The 17,392-nt window shown below is 33.5% G+C and overlaps 1 protein-coding gene across 1 annotated transcript; it reads right to left on the bottom strand.

Moving 5' to 3' along the window:
* Positions 1 to 8,256: 8,256 nt before the first annotated feature.
* LOC114409503 (putative disease resistance protein RGA4) lies at positions 8,257 to 14,190 on the bottom strand. The gene is made up of 3 exons (XM_028372983.1): positions 14,109 to 14,190; positions 10,613 to 13,476; positions 8,257 to 8,775 (listed from the first exon to the last, which is right to left on the bottom strand). The coding sequence occupies exon 2, from the start codon at positions 13,473 to 13,475 to the stop codon at positions 10,908 to 10,910; it is 2,568 nt and encodes an 855-aa protein (XP_028228784.1). The 5' UTR covers position 13,476; positions 14,109 to 14,190; the 3' UTR covers positions 8,257 to 8,775; positions 10,613 to 10,907.
* Between the last annotated feature and the right edge of the window lie 3,202 nt (positions 14,191 to 17,392).

The following is a 17,392-nucleotide window of genomic DNA, read 5'->3' as shown; positions in this document are numbered from 1 at the left end:
GAATGTTTGATTTGCCAATTGATGAGATGCTTGAATAGGACGACATGAACAACGATCCATCTCAAAAGTTCTGTTGCTCTCCAGAAAATCTTATGATCTATTTGTCTTTCTTCACTGCATGCAATAAGCAATGCAACCATTAATATATAGAAACAGGTTCATGCAGCCATGACATTGTAATATGAAGTATATTATTCATACAATAATTTTTTACAAGAGTTTCAAAATTAGTACTTTTTCTCTGTCTCTCTCCATCACATCAACCATCTTATTACACACTCATCTCTCTTGTCTTCCTATCTCTGAGGTCAGTGATGTCTTTATTGTACAATTTTTGGTCAATTAAATTGTATATAAAATGTGAATAGTAGAACAAAAGGAAGTAACAGTCACCATTTACCCTTTTGTAGTGACTACAATAATCTCATACTTGGACTAGGAATTTGCTCATTTCACTCTTATCTCTATTGTTATTCTTTTACAGCTAACTTATTTCTTATTTTTCTTGAACATTTTTTGTTTAATAGTTGAATCTTACTAGTAGTCTATCACCATTTTCTATACTTTTCTAAATTTTTGTTTATTCCATAAGGGCCTATTAGTTTTGTCAGAACATCTGCAAGAATGTCAACAGTCTAAAGGAATTTCTCACAATACTCCTATTGGTGGACATTCAAGGATTTTAAGAACCTATTGAAACTAAAGATTGCAGGCTATTGTTAGACTATTTGGCAAGTTGTACCAATTGTTGTTGTAGGTTTCACATTTATAAAAGAGTTCATCTTCATAGGGACTTGAGTTTACTTAATTCATTCGGATAAAGGTTATTAGTTCAAAAGTTATGTACAAATTTAATCGAATGTCATTGGTTTTGGTTTGATTACTAAGAAAACTTAAAGTAAAAGAATAGTAAAAATAACGAAATTATGGGAATAACGGAAATATGGAAATAACAGAAATACAAAAATAATGGAATTCAATTCGTTGGAAATACGTAAATTACAGAAACGACTTAAATTAATTCAAGAGAACATAGGATTGGATTTCATCATTCTTACCCTTAGTATCCAAATAAGATTAAAATATATAAATCATTTTCTAACATTACTGATGCACACATAGTTATTCCAAGTCGATTCCTCGCACTTGAAACCTAAGAATATTTACTAATATCGATCCCTCGTATATGCAGTAAAAAATTATATTCTCGTGCTTTTTTTTGCAATCAAAATGTTATGTTTTATTCCTAGCAACGTAACGTAAAGAGTAAAATCATTCGATTCAAATTCTAAGATTACTTTCCAGTCTCGCTTAAAATCTAATTTCATGACACTAGTGATGAAATAGAATTAAGCATTACGAGTAGAATGAAATTACCAACAATGAGTAGAAAAGATTCATACTTATATAATATCAAAAGGGGTACATAAGGGTACAAAGATTACAACCAATTCTTAAGAAAAACTAACCGATCATTACACAAAGCATAAGACTAACAAGAGAAATGACGAAGGAAGTGATACATGGTCACAACTCTGCAGTGCCTCGGCTCCACTTTTTCTTTTCTCCTTCTTCTTCACTCTTTCTCTGCTTTTCTTTCTAGATTTGAAGGCTGTTGGATCATATTTCTTCTCAACAATGCATGGCTATTTATAGAAGACAACCAAGGGGTGCAGGGAAATTAGCCTAGGCAAGCTGCAGCTCGCCCAGGCGAATTGTGGCTTAATGGTGAAGGCATCCACTCGCCTAGGTGAGGTGCTTGCTAAGGGCTGAAGTTACATTTTTAGACTAGGCGAGCTGGATGCTAGCCTGGGTGAATTTAGGGTCAGAAACCTTTGTGAAAAGACCATTTTGCCCTTCCTTTTAGCTTTGTTTCTGAATCTAACAAACAACCATCAAAACCTACAAAATTATGGAAGAATCTTTCATATATAAATAACAATATTAGTAAATGTACAATATATATAAACAACTAGAGTTAAGAGTAGTTTATAAGAAAACTATTACAATCAAAGGATAAGTGCTATCAATTTAATGCTAAAAATAACTGAAATTTGGAACTTATCAACTCCCCCCAACCTAGAATCTTGCTTATCTGCAAGCAAAGCAAAGAAAAATTATCATTAATAATATTATAAAAATAAATATGCTTCAAAAATTATGAACATGCTTTGTAAAGAACCAATCCCCAAACTGATCAGAACAACATTTTTCAAAATGCAAAAATGAGAAATGAAAGCACAAAGATGGAATTCACAGAACCAAAAAAATGAGATTTAAGATCATTTCACATTTTATTTCTAAAGAACATAAGAGGAAACACTGGATGCATTCAAACAGAGGAAAACCCCTCAAAGGTGTGTAATTCTCACATAAGCAAGTGTTTCATCTCAATTCCAATCACTAATATGTCATAAATCAATTTTGCAATTCATTTCCCATCAAATCAAAGATAATGTGCATAATCAACAGGTCTTTTAAGGTTGGGTCTGGTTTTGAAGGAAATCTTGATTTTTCTGGATATTCAAACATACCTTTAGAATAGGAGAGTAGATATAAAAACCTAGCTAGTAACTTAAACGAACGATAAGCTCCTATCCTTTTTGTTTCAACCAAGTTATCACTTCTTTCTATTTAGATATTTACAACAACCCTGTACATGATTCATACATTTATTATTCACAAAGAACTTGTTTTTCCTTTTCCTTTTTCTTTTCTTTTTTTTTTCTTTTATGTTTTTGTTTTTTGTTTTTTCTTTTCTGATAAATATTTAATTTCCTTTAATACCCATAAAACAAAGTATTTACATCACATTTGTCACCAAATGATAGAAATCCCCATCAAAACACCCTTGCTCTCCTAACCTAAGGTAAGGTAGGAAACTTTTATCCTAGGTTAGTGTTTCAACAAAATATCAAGTGTTTAACTCAAAGGGATTGCAAATGATAAAATAATATACATTGAGATAGTTGTTTGGCCAGTGGCTTAAAATGCAAAGAAAGAAAGAATGCTTAGATCATATCCATGAATCATGTTATGACAATTAGAAATTCATACAAAATCAACTGTAGAACATATCAATGAGGACACTCAATGTAAAATTTATGGTTTGCACACAGTCACTAAAGCTTAAGGCCTGTTTCCATATTCAAATCAAATCAGTGTTTAGAAAGTTTTCCTTTTATCAAGTTCATGCAATAATATATGAATTCATTTGGTTTTTGGGAAAGTCCTTCATTGTTTTCATTCTCATTGTTTTTTTAAAAAAATCCTTTTGTTGTGTTTTGATCCAAAAATAAGTTTCAAAAAAACAGGTTGTTGATTCTTTCCAAAGCATGTTATGTTAAAAAAAATTTGTTTAAGTTCCAAAAAGTTATAATCTATAACTATACTAACAAAATATCAAAGGATGCATAAATTACTCAAAATAAACTCGTGTAAGATTTTCAGAAAAAAACCAAAACAATAAATAAGGTAATAAAGTACTAAAATTTAATACAAAGCGATAAATAAACATAAAGACAAGTTCACGAATTTTTGAAGATCATGGCTGAGGAGCTCAGTCTTCTTGATGATCATGGTTGAGGAGCTTAGTCTCCTCCAATGAAATAATCAACAAGATCTGTCATGTCTTCATCCTCCTCTTGAAAAATAGGCCTGTCCCCAGGCAATGCAATGATAGCTCTAACAAAACAGATTAGAAATTCAAAAACATAATTCGTGAATAAAGACTGAAAAGTAAGTTTCAGACATATAAGACATAAGATTAAAGTAACACAAATTAAGACAAAGTTAAAAAACACTGGGTTGCCTCCTATAAGCGCTTCTTTAACGTCTTTTAAGCTGGACATTATTGTTGTGGTTGAGCCTTCACTATTTCACCATCCATAATTCTTTTCTTTTTCATAAGCAAATCCTTCATGAATTTAGCATATGTTGGCATCTGCTCTAATGCCTTAGAAAAAGGAATGTTAATCTGCAGTCGTTTGAAAATGTCTATAAAACGCTTGTACTACCTTTCTTTATCTTTCTTTGATGGAGCATGCGGATAAGGAAGATGCTTAATTGATGGATGATTTACTATAGCTTTACCTTTGTTAGTGGCTTGTTTCTTTGATTTCTGCTTCTGTTCTTCACTTACCACTTTCTCTTCCACTATTTCACTAGCCACCACTTCATCATTTTTCTCGTTTTCTTTTTCAACTCCTTCTTTATTCTTTTTCTCATCATTATCCTTCAAACCAATCACAGTCCCCCACCTTGTTGTAATTAAATTACAATGTTCCTTTGGGTTGACCTGTGTGGTTGCTGAGAAAGATCCACTTCCATGTTCAGATAGTTGTTTTGTCAATTGTCCAACTTGAACTTCTAGATTTTTAATAAAAGCATCAATGTTCTTCTGGTTTATGATGGATACTTGCATAAATTGTGTTAAAGTATCTTCCATCTTTAACATTCTATCTGGCTGAGTTTGTTGTTGTTGTGGACCCCTATTTGAAAAACCTCCATAAGACTTGTTAGAAGGACCTACAAAAGAAGTGTTAGTGGGACCAAAATTTTGTGGTCTCCAGCCATAAGGATGATTTGAACCTAAGCCACCTTTATAGCCTTGGTAGCTTCCTTGAAATTTTTGTTGAGGTCTGGCTTGGTTATTCAGATAATGGGCATCCTCTTCTTGTTATCCATCACCAGGCGCTGAATAGTGGTCATTCTAATGGTTACCTTACCTCCACAAAAATCACATCTCAAAATTTGTTGAACTTGGTAAGCTTGATGTGTTTTTCGTGGTCCACCTTGGTGATATTGCTGAGGAAGTTGGCCTATTTGCTTTATTAAGACCTCAATTTGTTGCATCAAGAGTTTGTTTTGTGCTAGAATTGCATTTTGAGTGTCCAGCTTCATTATACCTTTTCTTTGGGTTAGAGCTCTATCATGATGACTTTGATAATCACTGGCTACTATGGAGTCAATGATTACAATAGCTTCCTCTGGACTCTTGGACATCATAGTGCCTCCAGTTGAGGCATCAAGGATCATCTTGGTTTGAGGTTTTAAACCACTATAGAAGATATACAGTTGTGCAGCATATCAAAGTTATGGTTTGGGCACCTGCGCAACAAAGCTTTGAATTTCTCCCACGTCTCACAGAGAGGTTCGTCATACCCTTGGGAAAAATTCGCGATGGCAGATTTTATACTGAAGAATCTAGATGGAGGAAAGAACCTCGCTATGAATTTTTCCTCCACCTCTTCCAAAGTGTTGAGGCTTTTATTTGGATGTGATTGGAGCCATGTTTTTTCCTTACCCGCTAATGAAAATGAAAAAGCTCTGAGGTAGACAACTTCAACATCTTCGTCAGAAGCTCCCATAGTACTGCATTGTTCCATTAAGGTAGACAAATGTGTGTATGGATCCTCAAGATCCATTCCAGCAAAGGGATGTGAGCCAATTAGACTAAGCAGTGTTTAGCTTCAATTCCACGACCTTATTGCTGAAAAGAGGAATGACTATGTTATTGTAATGCTTTGGTCCTTGTTCATAATCATAGTCACCAAGAGTCCTCCTTGGTGGTCTATTTCCTTCTCCTCCTCGATCAACCATGTTATTTTCTACAAGTGGCTTATGAGTTGAAAGATAATCAGAAGAAGAAGAAGACTTACCCGATGTTTTAGTGGTTGCTTGTTTCTTTTTCTTTCTATTCTTCTTTCCAGTCTTGGCAATTTCTAGACCAATTGGCGATTTATCTGCAAGAAATTTACCTCGCATAAAGGAAAAAAGAACACACTAGAACAATCCGTAAGCACCAAGGTTAGTGAAAGTAAAATTAAGAGAAAATTTATACAAAATCAAAATAAAAGAAATAATTACAAAGGAAAATAGCCTATCAAATTGAAAGTTTAAATCTTAAAGAACTAAGTGTATGACTCAAGTCTCCAGCAATGGCACCAGAAACTTGTTATGACTATTTGGCAAGCATACCAATTGTCGTTGTAGGTTTCACATTTATAAAAGAGTTCGTCTCCACAAACTTGAGTTTGCTCAATTCATTCAAATAAAGGTTATTAGTTCAATAATTATGTACAAATTTAATCGAATGTCATTGGTTTTGGTTTGATTACTAAAGACAACTTAAAGTAAAAGAATAGTAAAAATAATAGAATTACAGAAATAAAAAAATACAGAAATAACGGAATTCAGTGCGTCAAAAATACATAAATTACGAAAATGGCTTAAATTGATTCAAGAAAAACATAGGATTGGATTTCATCGTTCATACCCTTAGTATCCTAATAAGATTAACATATGTAAATCATTTTCTAACATTACTGATGCACACATAGTTATTCCAAGTCTGTTCCTCGCACTTGAAACCTAAGAATATTTACTAAATATCGATCCCTCACATAGGCAATAAATATCCCAGCATTTACAATTATATTCTCGTGTTTGTTGCATTCAAAACGTTATGCTCTATTCTTAGCAACATAACCTAAAGAGTAAAATCATTCTGTTCAAATTCTAAGATTATTTTCCAATCTTACTTAAAAGACAATTTTATGACACTAGTAATCAAACAGAATCAAGCATTACGAGTACAATGAAATTACTAACAATGAGTAGAAAAGATTCATACATATATGTAGAAGTAAGGCTTCATGGTGAATGTGATTCAAAGGTGTTTTGATGATAACAATGATGACAACAAAAGATGATGACAAAGGTGATGAACAAAAAGCTCAAAGATCAAAGAATAACTCAAGTGAATCAAAGAACATCTCAAGAGAATCAAGAACAAGTCAAGAGTTCAAGAATCAAGAAGAATTCAAGACTTAAGAAGAAAGCCTAGAATCAAGAATCAAGATTCAAGATCTCAAGATCAAGATTCAAGACTCAAGATTCAAGAATGAAGAAAAGACTCAATCAAGATAAGTATTAAAAAGTTTTTTCAAAACTTTGAATAGCACATGGTTTTTTGACAAAACCTTTACCAAAGAGTTTTTACTCTCTGGTAATCGATTACCATATTGTTGTAATCGATTACCAGTAGCAAAATGAGTTTGAAAAAGTTTTCAAACTGAATTTACAACGTTCCAATTATTTTCAAAAGGCTGTAATCGATTACAATGTTTTGGTAATCGATTACCAGTGCCGTTGAATGTTGAAATTCAAATTTAAATGTGAAGAGTCACATCCTTTCACTCAAAAGCTTTGTGTAATCGATTACACTTATTTGGTAATCGATTACCAGTGTTTGTTTCTGAAAAATCTAAAGATGTAACTCTTCAAAAAGGTTTTGACTTTTTCAAATGGGTTTTAAGTTTTTCTAAAAGTTATAACTCTTCTGAATGGCCTTCTTGACCAGACATGAAGAGTTTATAAAAGCAAGGCTTTGTTTTGCATTTTCAATGAATCTTATATAATCCTTTACAAGCCTTGAATCTCTTTGAATCTCTTTGAATTTCTTCTTCTTCTTTGTACCAAAAGCTTTCTGAAGTTTTCTGGTTTTCTAAACCTTGAAAACTTGTGCTATTCATCTTTTCATTCTCTTCTCCCTTTGCCAAAAAGAATTCGCAAGGACTAACCGCCTGAATTTTTTTTGTGTCTCTCTTCTCCCTTTTCCAAAAGAACAAAGGACTAACCGCCTGAATTCTTTTGTGTCTCCCTTCTCCCTTATCAAAGAATTCAACACGACACAGTTTGAGAATTCTTTTGATTCTTCCCATTCCCTAATACAAAAGCGTTCAAAGGTTTAACCGCCTAAGAATTCTTTTGTATCCCCATTCACAAAGTATCAAAGGTTTAACAGCCTGAGATCTTTGTCTTAACATATTGGAGGGTACATCCTTTGTGGTACAAGTAGATGGTACATCTACTTGGGTTTGACTGAGAACAAGAAAGGGTACATCTCTTGTGAATCAGTTCTAGTGGAGGGTACATCCACTAGGTTCAAAGAGAACAAGGGAGGGTACATCCTTTGTGGATCTTTGCTTGTAAAAGGATTTTTACAAGGTTGAAAGAAATCTCAAGAACCACAGGTCGCTTGGGGACTGGAGGTAGGCACGGGTTGTTGCCGAACCAGTATAAAAACTCTTGTGTATTTGTTTCCTTCTTCCCTGCTCTTTTACTTTCCGCTGTGCATTTAATTTCCGCTTTTACTTTCTGTTAAGTTTCTCTTCTACTCCTCATTCTCTTAACAATTTAGTAAAAGCCTTAAAATAGTAATTTTTTAATTGGTAAAGTTTTAGGAATAATTAATTCAACTCCCCCTTCTTAATTATTCTGAGGCCACTCGATCCAACAATATATAATATCAAAAAGGATACATAAGGGTACAAAGATTACATCCAATCCTTACGAAAAACTAACTGATCATTACGTAGAGCACAAGACTAACAAGACAAATGACGAAGGAAGTGATCCACGATCACGACTCTGCAGCGCCTCGGCTCCACTTTTCCTTTTCTCCTTCTTCTTCACTCTTTCTCTGGGTTTCTTTCTGGATTTGAAGGCTGTTGGATCATATTTCTTCTCAACAATGCATGGCTATTTATAGAAGATAGCTTGCAGGGAAATTAGCCAAGGCAAGCTGCAGCTCGCCTAGGCGAATTGTGGCTTAATGGTGAAGGCATCCACTTGCCCAAGCGAGTTGCTTGCTTAGGGCTGAAGTTACATCCAACTTGCTTGGGCGAATTTAGGGTCGGAAACCTTTGTGAAGATACCATTTTGCCCTTCCTTTTGGCTTTGTTTTTGAATCTAACAAACAACCATCAAAACCTACAAAATTATGGAAGAATCTTTCATATTTAAATAACAACATTAGTAAATGTACAGTATATATAAACAACAAGAGTTAAGGGTAGTTTATAAGAGAACTATTACAATCAAAGGATAAGTGTTATCAATTTAATCATAAAAATAACTGAAATTTGACACTTATCAACTATGTATTAAGAAGTCAAAGATTAAGAAATAATAGAAACTTTTGGCAGCCAACCATTGGCAACCTCGGTTGTAGAAGATTGGGAGTTGAGGGTACAACCAACTGAAGCTCTAAGGGTGAGAAGAACAAGATATAAAGGCAAAACTGAGGGGCATGTTTGATGAAAAACCTTAGAATGTTTATGTGTCACTACCCTAGAGAACCAATTTCCTAACTTTCATCTTTGGAAAAAATGTAAAACCGTTGGGAGAGAGTCGGGGAGAAGTGTTCACTAATAAGAAAAACAAGGACTACAGAGGCATGCAAGTTCTTCTTGTTTTTCTTTCCCCTTCATTTTTCTTCTTTAATTCTTTGTGCTAGCTACTGAATCAGTGAGGAGGGAGAGAGGATCTGATGTTATAAAGATCTTGTGTTACTGATCATACCATATCTAAATAAGACTTGAGGGATTTGTAGTAGTAAATCAAATATATGAGTACCATTTTTTAGATTGTCATATCACATTGAGATGGAGTGCGTCTAGATACGCATCCAAAGCACACATAACACATAAAATTTGTAAGGGACACAAAAGCTAGTTATACAAGCTTCAATTAGACGTGTGTCATCCCCTTTTTCAAGTGCAATCAAGCACACTAGGAGTTGTTACAGTGCAGTTTATCATAAACTGTTCATCAATAATGCACTGCCTAAATTAGTATGCCATACACATCAAAATCTGTGATTTATATGTCATCATGCAGGTAACAATTCAAAATTTTCAATCAATTCACCGCTGCCACATTGTTATTATGCATTGTAAATTTAATAAAAATAATTTTTAAAAGGTGCAGCAACACAGATGGATTTCTATCCCTGTGATAAAAAAGAAAATAAATAGCCTAAAATATGTTTTCAATCCCTAATATATACCCAGATTTTTTGTTTGTTTCCCAATAAATTTTTTCTTTGCATTGAGCCTGTAATAAAAGAACAATTTTGTTTTTGGTTCTTAACACTTTTTCTAGTCCCTCATAAATTAGTGAATTTTGTGTTTGTTCCCTGATAAATTTTTTCATTTGTTATTAGTCTTTTTCAAAGGGACTAATGACAAATGAAAAATTATCAGGGAGTAAACACAAAGTTCTTTATTAATCAGGGACTAAAAAAGGGTCAAATATCAAAAACAAATTTTTTGTTTTATTAGGGAGAAAAACAAAAAAAAAATTATTAGGAAACAAACACAAAAAATCGGATATTTATTAGGAATCGCAAACATATTTTAGCCCAATAAATAAAATTAAAAAAAAAACTTCAGAAGATATAGCAACACACACTGTAGATTGATTTCTACCCCACTTGAGTGATAACTCAAAGAAACATAGAAATGTTCTGCATGCAGTACCAGGAGAAGATAACTTCTGGTTCTCAAAGCAAAAATACAATTACAATCTAAAGGGAAAGAAATGGTTTGTTAATTTTTTATATATTTTACTAAAACTTGGATTCTCTCTTGTGTCAAACACCATGAAATAGGATTGGGAAACTAAGTCATGTGCAGAAAATCAAAACCATCAATCCCAAGTCAGAAAATAAAGAGACATAAGGCTACTGCAAGTGTGGAAAAACTTGAATATCATCACAGATTCAGTACTTCAAAAGAAAAAATTAGACAAGTGAAGAGAAACTCACCTCCACAACTGATATGAACCATCAACTTTGCTAGAAAATGGTGATTGACACAAAAAATTGGTGGCTGCCTTCTGCATATTCATCACAAAATAAGTCACTTGCAGAATACGGAAGTGAAGCTTGAGGCAAGAGAAGAATGGACACTGAATGAGGCTGAATAAGTGCAAGCAAGTCAAATGATGGGGGTGAATTTTTAAGCTCTCTGGGAATCCGAGTGCATAGATTATGGAGGCCAGAGGACATGCAATTGATAATATTCATGTAAAATGGATAGGTGTAGCACCAAGATCTCGACTCAATTAATATACTTGAGAGCAGATGGCGTATACGCAGACACCATAACTTTTGGGATATGAGCTATTTTCGGCCAGTCTTCACCACTTATTCTTCTATATCTTCTTTCTAACAGTGAGCAGTTATATACGCAGAGTTGCTGTAAAGATTTTAGTTTACAAATTCCTTCAGGTAGTGATTTCAAACCAGAGCAATTGCTGATTTCAAGACTCAAGAGTGACGAGAGATTCCCTACCCAGTCTGGTAAACTTTCGCCACAATATCCATTTATTACTAGTCTTTTAATTGAGTGATGTGGCTGCAGGCATTGTAATATCTTCTCATCACTCTTCTGGAATAGGATCCTCCCTTCTGCAATAGGATCCTCCCACTGTAGTGGCGGTTCCACATTCTCATCATGCCACCACCATAATTCCAATTCTTGAAGATGTTTCTTCTCGAGAAGTACCTTTGCAGACTCAACCTCTTCAGCATTATCTCGCAGGGAATCCAACCATTTAATTACTAATTTCCCTTTAAGGCTGTTTAGCCCACTCAATTCACTTATATCACCGTTTTCATTTTTATGGCCCAATAAAAAATGTGTCAATGTTTGAAGATGGGTCAACTGTCCCAACCCACAGGGCATACATGTCAATTCCTCACATTCATTCAATTCGAGATGCCTAAGACTTTTGTTGATATCTGAGGGTAATTCTTTGAGTTTTAAACATCGAGAAAGTTTCAGAGTTTGCAAATTATGTAGGCTAGTAACATCTGGGGGAAGATTTACTAGAAAATGATTCCTTGAAAGATCAAGATATCTCAAATGCTTCAACTCTCTAATGCTCTTTGGAATTTTTATAATATCCGACCCACAAATTGTTAACACCCGTAAGCACTTCAGGCTCAAAAGAAAAGGAAAATGAACATGTAACGGGTCCAAATTTTTGCTTCCATAAAGTGGCTGTTGAAGCACAATAACTGTCCTTAACTTGTAGGAAGATGATGTCTTTGCAAAATGTAACGAAGTACGAGATGATAAATAACGTGTTCTGTTTCCGAGGTTCTCTTTTTTCCCCTCAAAAATGGCATATTCTTTTCCAACCACTAGTTGTGCTAGATCATGTATCAGGTCATGCATTTTGCAAGTACTTATGTCACCATAATCATCTGTAGTCACCTCTTGGAAAAGTGACATTAACAACAAATTCATGAAGTACTCATGTCCAACATCTTCTTCACATCTATTGTCATTTGATGGTCGAATGAACCCCTCAGCTAACCATAATTGAATGAGTGTTTTCTTGTCAAACTCAAAACCTTTGGGAAATAATGAACAGTAAGCAAAACATTGTTTCAAAAATGAAGGAAGATGGTCATAACTCAGTTTTAGGATTGCAAAGATCTTATCCTTCTGCAGATCTATCTGTGAAAACTCAACTTCCTTAAAATATAGCCAATCACTCCGGCCCAAGTTTCGAGAATACAAGAGGCTGCCAATAGTTCTTATGGCAAGGGGAACCCCAGCACATTTTTTAACAATATCCCTTCCAATGGCTAACAACTCCCTATCATTTGGTTCTTTCCCCCCATCAAAAGCCACATGAGAGAAAAGCTTCAAAGATCTTTCTAAATCCAGACCTTTTAAGAAAATGGGAGGATGTGTGGCCATTATTTTTGCCACGGTCCTACTACGTGTTGTTACTATTATGATGCTCCCTTTACCTCCTTCCATGACTAAGCTCTTCAGTTTAAGCCACAGCTCACGATCCTCATTCCACACATCATCCAGCACAAGTAGATACTTCCTCCCCTGAATTTTGTTTCTGAGATCCTGTTGTACTTGCTCAATCTCACTATTCTTGTCATCCCCAATCATCTTTTGAGCTATTTTCTTTATGTCAAATTCATCCGAGACACACACCCACAGTTTTTCCTCAAAATAGCGTTGGACAGCATTATCATTATAAACAAGTTGAGCAAGGGTAGTCTTACCTAGTCCTCCAATCCCAACTATGGGAACTACACAAACATTGTCTGCCACACTTGCATCGGGGTGTAGTAAATAACTGGTAAGAAGTTTCTTTTCCTCCTCTCTCCCAATGACTTCATCTTTACGCACAAAAGAGTAAGTTTGTCTCTGCTCCGTACATCCAATTGGAGTCTCCCTTGGGCAGTCAGTCAATTGCAATGTAGTCTTGTTTTTAGCAATATCCTCTAGCCTCTTCCGGATTTCTTTCATTTCATGTCCCAATTTAAAACCATAGACAATTTTATTTGAGTGGGAGAAGAAAATCTTAACCTCTCTTAAGAGGCTGTTACCACCCATCGCTTTTCTTTCCAAAACTTTAATAGAGATATCCTCTAGCAAGTCATCTGCATCATAGAGTACATCTTTCAGCTCCTCCAACCAATTACTAACTTGAAGGTTGTTAGCCTTTGCCCCTGCATCCTGGCATACAGCTTTTATTGCAGACACTGTCCTCTTCATCCGTTGTATATCATCTTTGAGATTCCAAATGATTCCAAACTCCTCTTGGGAAAAAGAGTTTAAGTTTTGTAAGACTATCCGAACAATGGCTTCCATCCTTTGCCAAATGAAGTTTTGTACAAGCATTAGTAACAATATTAGGGATCAAATAATTTCACAGGCAGATAAAGTTTTGTACAACCATTAGTAACAACAACATTAGGGATTAATAATTGCACAGCCAGAAGCAGTTTTGTACCAGTAGTAGTAACAACAATATCAGCGATCAAATAATTTCACAAACAACAAATCAAGCCTTTGTTCAATAAGTGAGGTAGGCTGTATGAATCAACAGATGCCATAATATTTTGTTATGAATCATATTTGCAGACAACTTGTTGACCTTAGAAGTCAAACAATTTTTGTTTCCTATTAGATGAAAGGGGCCTACTAAATTACAACCAAGATCTATCATATGATCAAATAAACAAGAGTACTAATTTTTTTTCCTAACATATTTATTAGCAGACTAGATCATGAATAAATAACTAAGTAAGCAACCAACATTAGAATAAATAAAGGAAATTTGATGGATGTATATGTCTGGAATTGAGTGAGCAAATTTTAGAATCATGATATTAGGTTCCATGCTTTATCATGATGTTCAGAGCTGTTATCTACAACGGAAAGACACCGTAGTGATTCAGTACCACAGAGTTAGAGAGAGAGAGAGAGAGAGAGAAAGCTGACCTGCTTTGTCAAAATGAGTGTGAATGCAGAAGGAACAGTTGTGCGCGTTCGTTGAAGATGGAAACATTATATTCATATACTTGGTGGAGAATTTTTTACCTAAATAATAGAAATAAAATAAAATGATATAATTTACTGTTTATGGATGAAAAATAGGTTTCTTTCAAATTGATTTTTAATCTCTGTTTTAATTTTTTTTCATCTTTTACGAACTGCTTGACGTGTTATATTTTCTTTTGGAATCAACCTTACTACATTGGTTCGTGATGAACTGGTGGCGTAAGGCCCTTGTTTTTTTTTTTCTTTCAAAAAACCCAGTTGGAAATGTGTTTTTTTTCATGTTTTATTTATTTATTTTGATTTATTTTTTAAAAAAATTGTTTTTTACTTTGTTTTTTATTTAAAATGAACTGTTTTTTTATTTATTTATTTGAGTTTTTTTTGTTTTTATTTATCTAAAATTGTTTTTTTTTTGTTTTTTTAAATTTATTTAGTAGAGTTTTTTTTTGTTGATTTAAAATTGTTTTTTATTTTGTTTGAATATTTATTTAAAAATGAACTGTTTGTTTTTGGTTTCATTTGTTTTAATTTTTTAGTTCGCTAAGTTATATATATATATATATATATATATATATATATATATATATATTAAATTATTAAAAATAGAATTTATGTAAAATAGCATTTAAGAAAAATCCATATATGTAAATACTTAGTATAAATATAATTTAGTTAAATATTTATGAAAAATTCATATATTTAAGTGATGTAATTATTTTAGCAAAACAAATTAAATAAATGAAACATGTTCAATTTATATATTTTACAATGGTGTAGCACTATGATTACTTTAATATGAATTAACCTACAATAGTGTTTTACAAAAAATCAATCCTTAAATAAAACCAAACAATTTTACTGATGTGTCCTCCTTTTCAATATTTATTTTTCCAAATCCTTAGTACAAAAATGATAATCCATAAAATGAAACAACATTACACGTACGAAATAAAACAACATTACACAAAAAAATTAACGATAAGCCATTCATGAAACCTACTTAATGACATGTTGTACGTATGAAACACAAAGTGCTTGACAAGAGGTCAATTCTCCTTTAGAAACACATGCATCAAATCTGAACCATATATGGGTATACAATGCAAATTTTTCGATACCAAAATTATTGATAACCTCAAATGTAAAAACATTACATTCACAACATTGTGTAGTGTAATATTAAAAAAAAACATTTGGAGTGAGGAAGAAAGAGACAACCACAATGTTTGTAGAGTATACCATTTAGTTCAATAAAAAATAAACTCTATACGACACAAAAAGTAAGAAATTAACAACAAGAGTAATAAACTTACGTCTCGTAGAATAAAGACAGAACCAACGTGGATGTCCATCATATATGAGCTACAATCTTAACCTTTTATGATTGTCTATTTCGTGGTGTCATCAATAGTCCTCGTAGGATCTTGAAATTAAAACTCTCATGAATGAATATCCAAAAAATAACATTACAATCATTAGAGAGTGAATTAAAGTGGACTACCTTGAGTATAACTCTCATGTCGCCAAAGCCCTTGGGGATACAACTTTTGACAATGACCACCGTTAAAGGGACATGATAACAAATATAAGCAACAGACCTAAGCAGTGTCCTGTGAGGTGTGCCATCAGCATTTAGCAGTTATACAATTATACGAATTCAACAATCAATTGAATGTTTAGGTGTATCAAATACAATAAATGTTTTACAATAGTTGACCTTGTGATTGAAGGAAATCTAAAGCATATAACCATGAATTTCTGTCAAATTCACATTGGGTTACTTGGTGGGCACACGTTATGACTTCTTGAGCTGGGAGTGGCTCCTTAGATTGTCGATTTTGTAACGACTCACCTCATCGCTACGATATCACTAACACTAAAACACGTAATTTCAATTTTTAAATGAAATCTCCATTAATTTGATTATGAAAACAAGAGTAAATTTTTTGCGATATACATTCACCAAATAACACACAAACACTTAAATAAACACACACACACACATATGTATATCTTAAACCATTATACACCATTCACATGACAGAAAATAATTTAGTTTTTACATGTATCTAAATTCGAGATTTACATGCTCAAATAAAAAAGAATCATGGAACCAGAACGGAGGAGCTGATAACAAAACACAACTCTCTCCCAAAATAATCTCAACGTCATCACGTCAGCTTGACGGCTCCCACAAAAAGAATCTCCATCCATGTCATCTAATGCTATTCATCTATTCCCATGAACGAAAGTTCACGATCATCATAGGTACCAATCACATGGTACAAAATTGCAAGGATGAGTTTATTATAAAAGAAACCAACAATTATCAAATGACCATAATTAGCAAGAGAAACAATAACAAGTATCATGATCATACACAATTATCCATCAATTCAACATACACTTAACAATTATTCATCAACTTTTCCATAATTCCAATCAATCATACTCAGTATGATGTATACACCTGACCTCAACTCTCAAATGCAATGTGGTATCATTTGTCAGGAAATAGCTTGAGCGTGTTCACGTGACACTCACACTCAAGAAAACTAGGTAGCAAGTATTGAGATTACCCTATAGTGCACAAGCAACTCCCCCCCCCCCCATAGTGATTAGTCTAAGTCATAAGGGAGTTCCAAACTGAGTGGCATGTCCCCAAGTACAAGTATTTTCCCTCATGAAAAACTATAAGTACTTACGAACAAAGTTTATATTATTTCCATGCAATATGAAGTATGACACATGGACACCATCAATGCACCGATCATGGATAATTAAAGATTTGAAGTCACCCTTTCACTCCATAGATGCTTAAAACTCTTTAATCACTCTATTTCTCCCACTAGGGATATCCAACTTGGTCACTGCACCCCCCATGTACATACACAACATACATCACAATGACATTATCAACATCAGCAACATCTCATCTCAATTTCATTATCAACATCAACATCATCCTATCTCAATGTCATCCTCAACATCAACATCATCTCATCTCAATGACATTATCAACATCAACATCATCTCATCTCAATGACATTATCAAAAATAACAACATCATCTCATATCAATTATTATCATCAATAACAACATCATCAGTAACTATTCCATAAATACATACATATAAATTTCATGCCTAAGATTCAAACTCCCCAGTTCTTGAGACAACATAAGTCTAATAAAAAGATAATGTCATTTATCAATAACAGATGTAT

Source organism: Glycine soja, chromosome 4 (genome assembly GCF_004193775.1).
Source record: "Glycine soja cultivar W05 chromosome 4, ASM419377v2, whole genome shotgun sequence".
NCBI classification, from domain to species: domain Eukaryota; kingdom Viridiplantae; phylum Streptophyta; class Magnoliopsida; order Fabales; family Fabaceae; genus Glycine; species Glycine soja.
This window is presented reverse-complemented; position numbering and strand designations above follow the sequence as displayed.

Coding starts and splice junctions, on each gene's coding strand:
- LOC114409503 (XM_028372983.1), bottom strand. CDS start 13,475: ATGGAAGCCATTGTTCGGATAGTCTTACAAAACTTAAACTCTTTTTCC.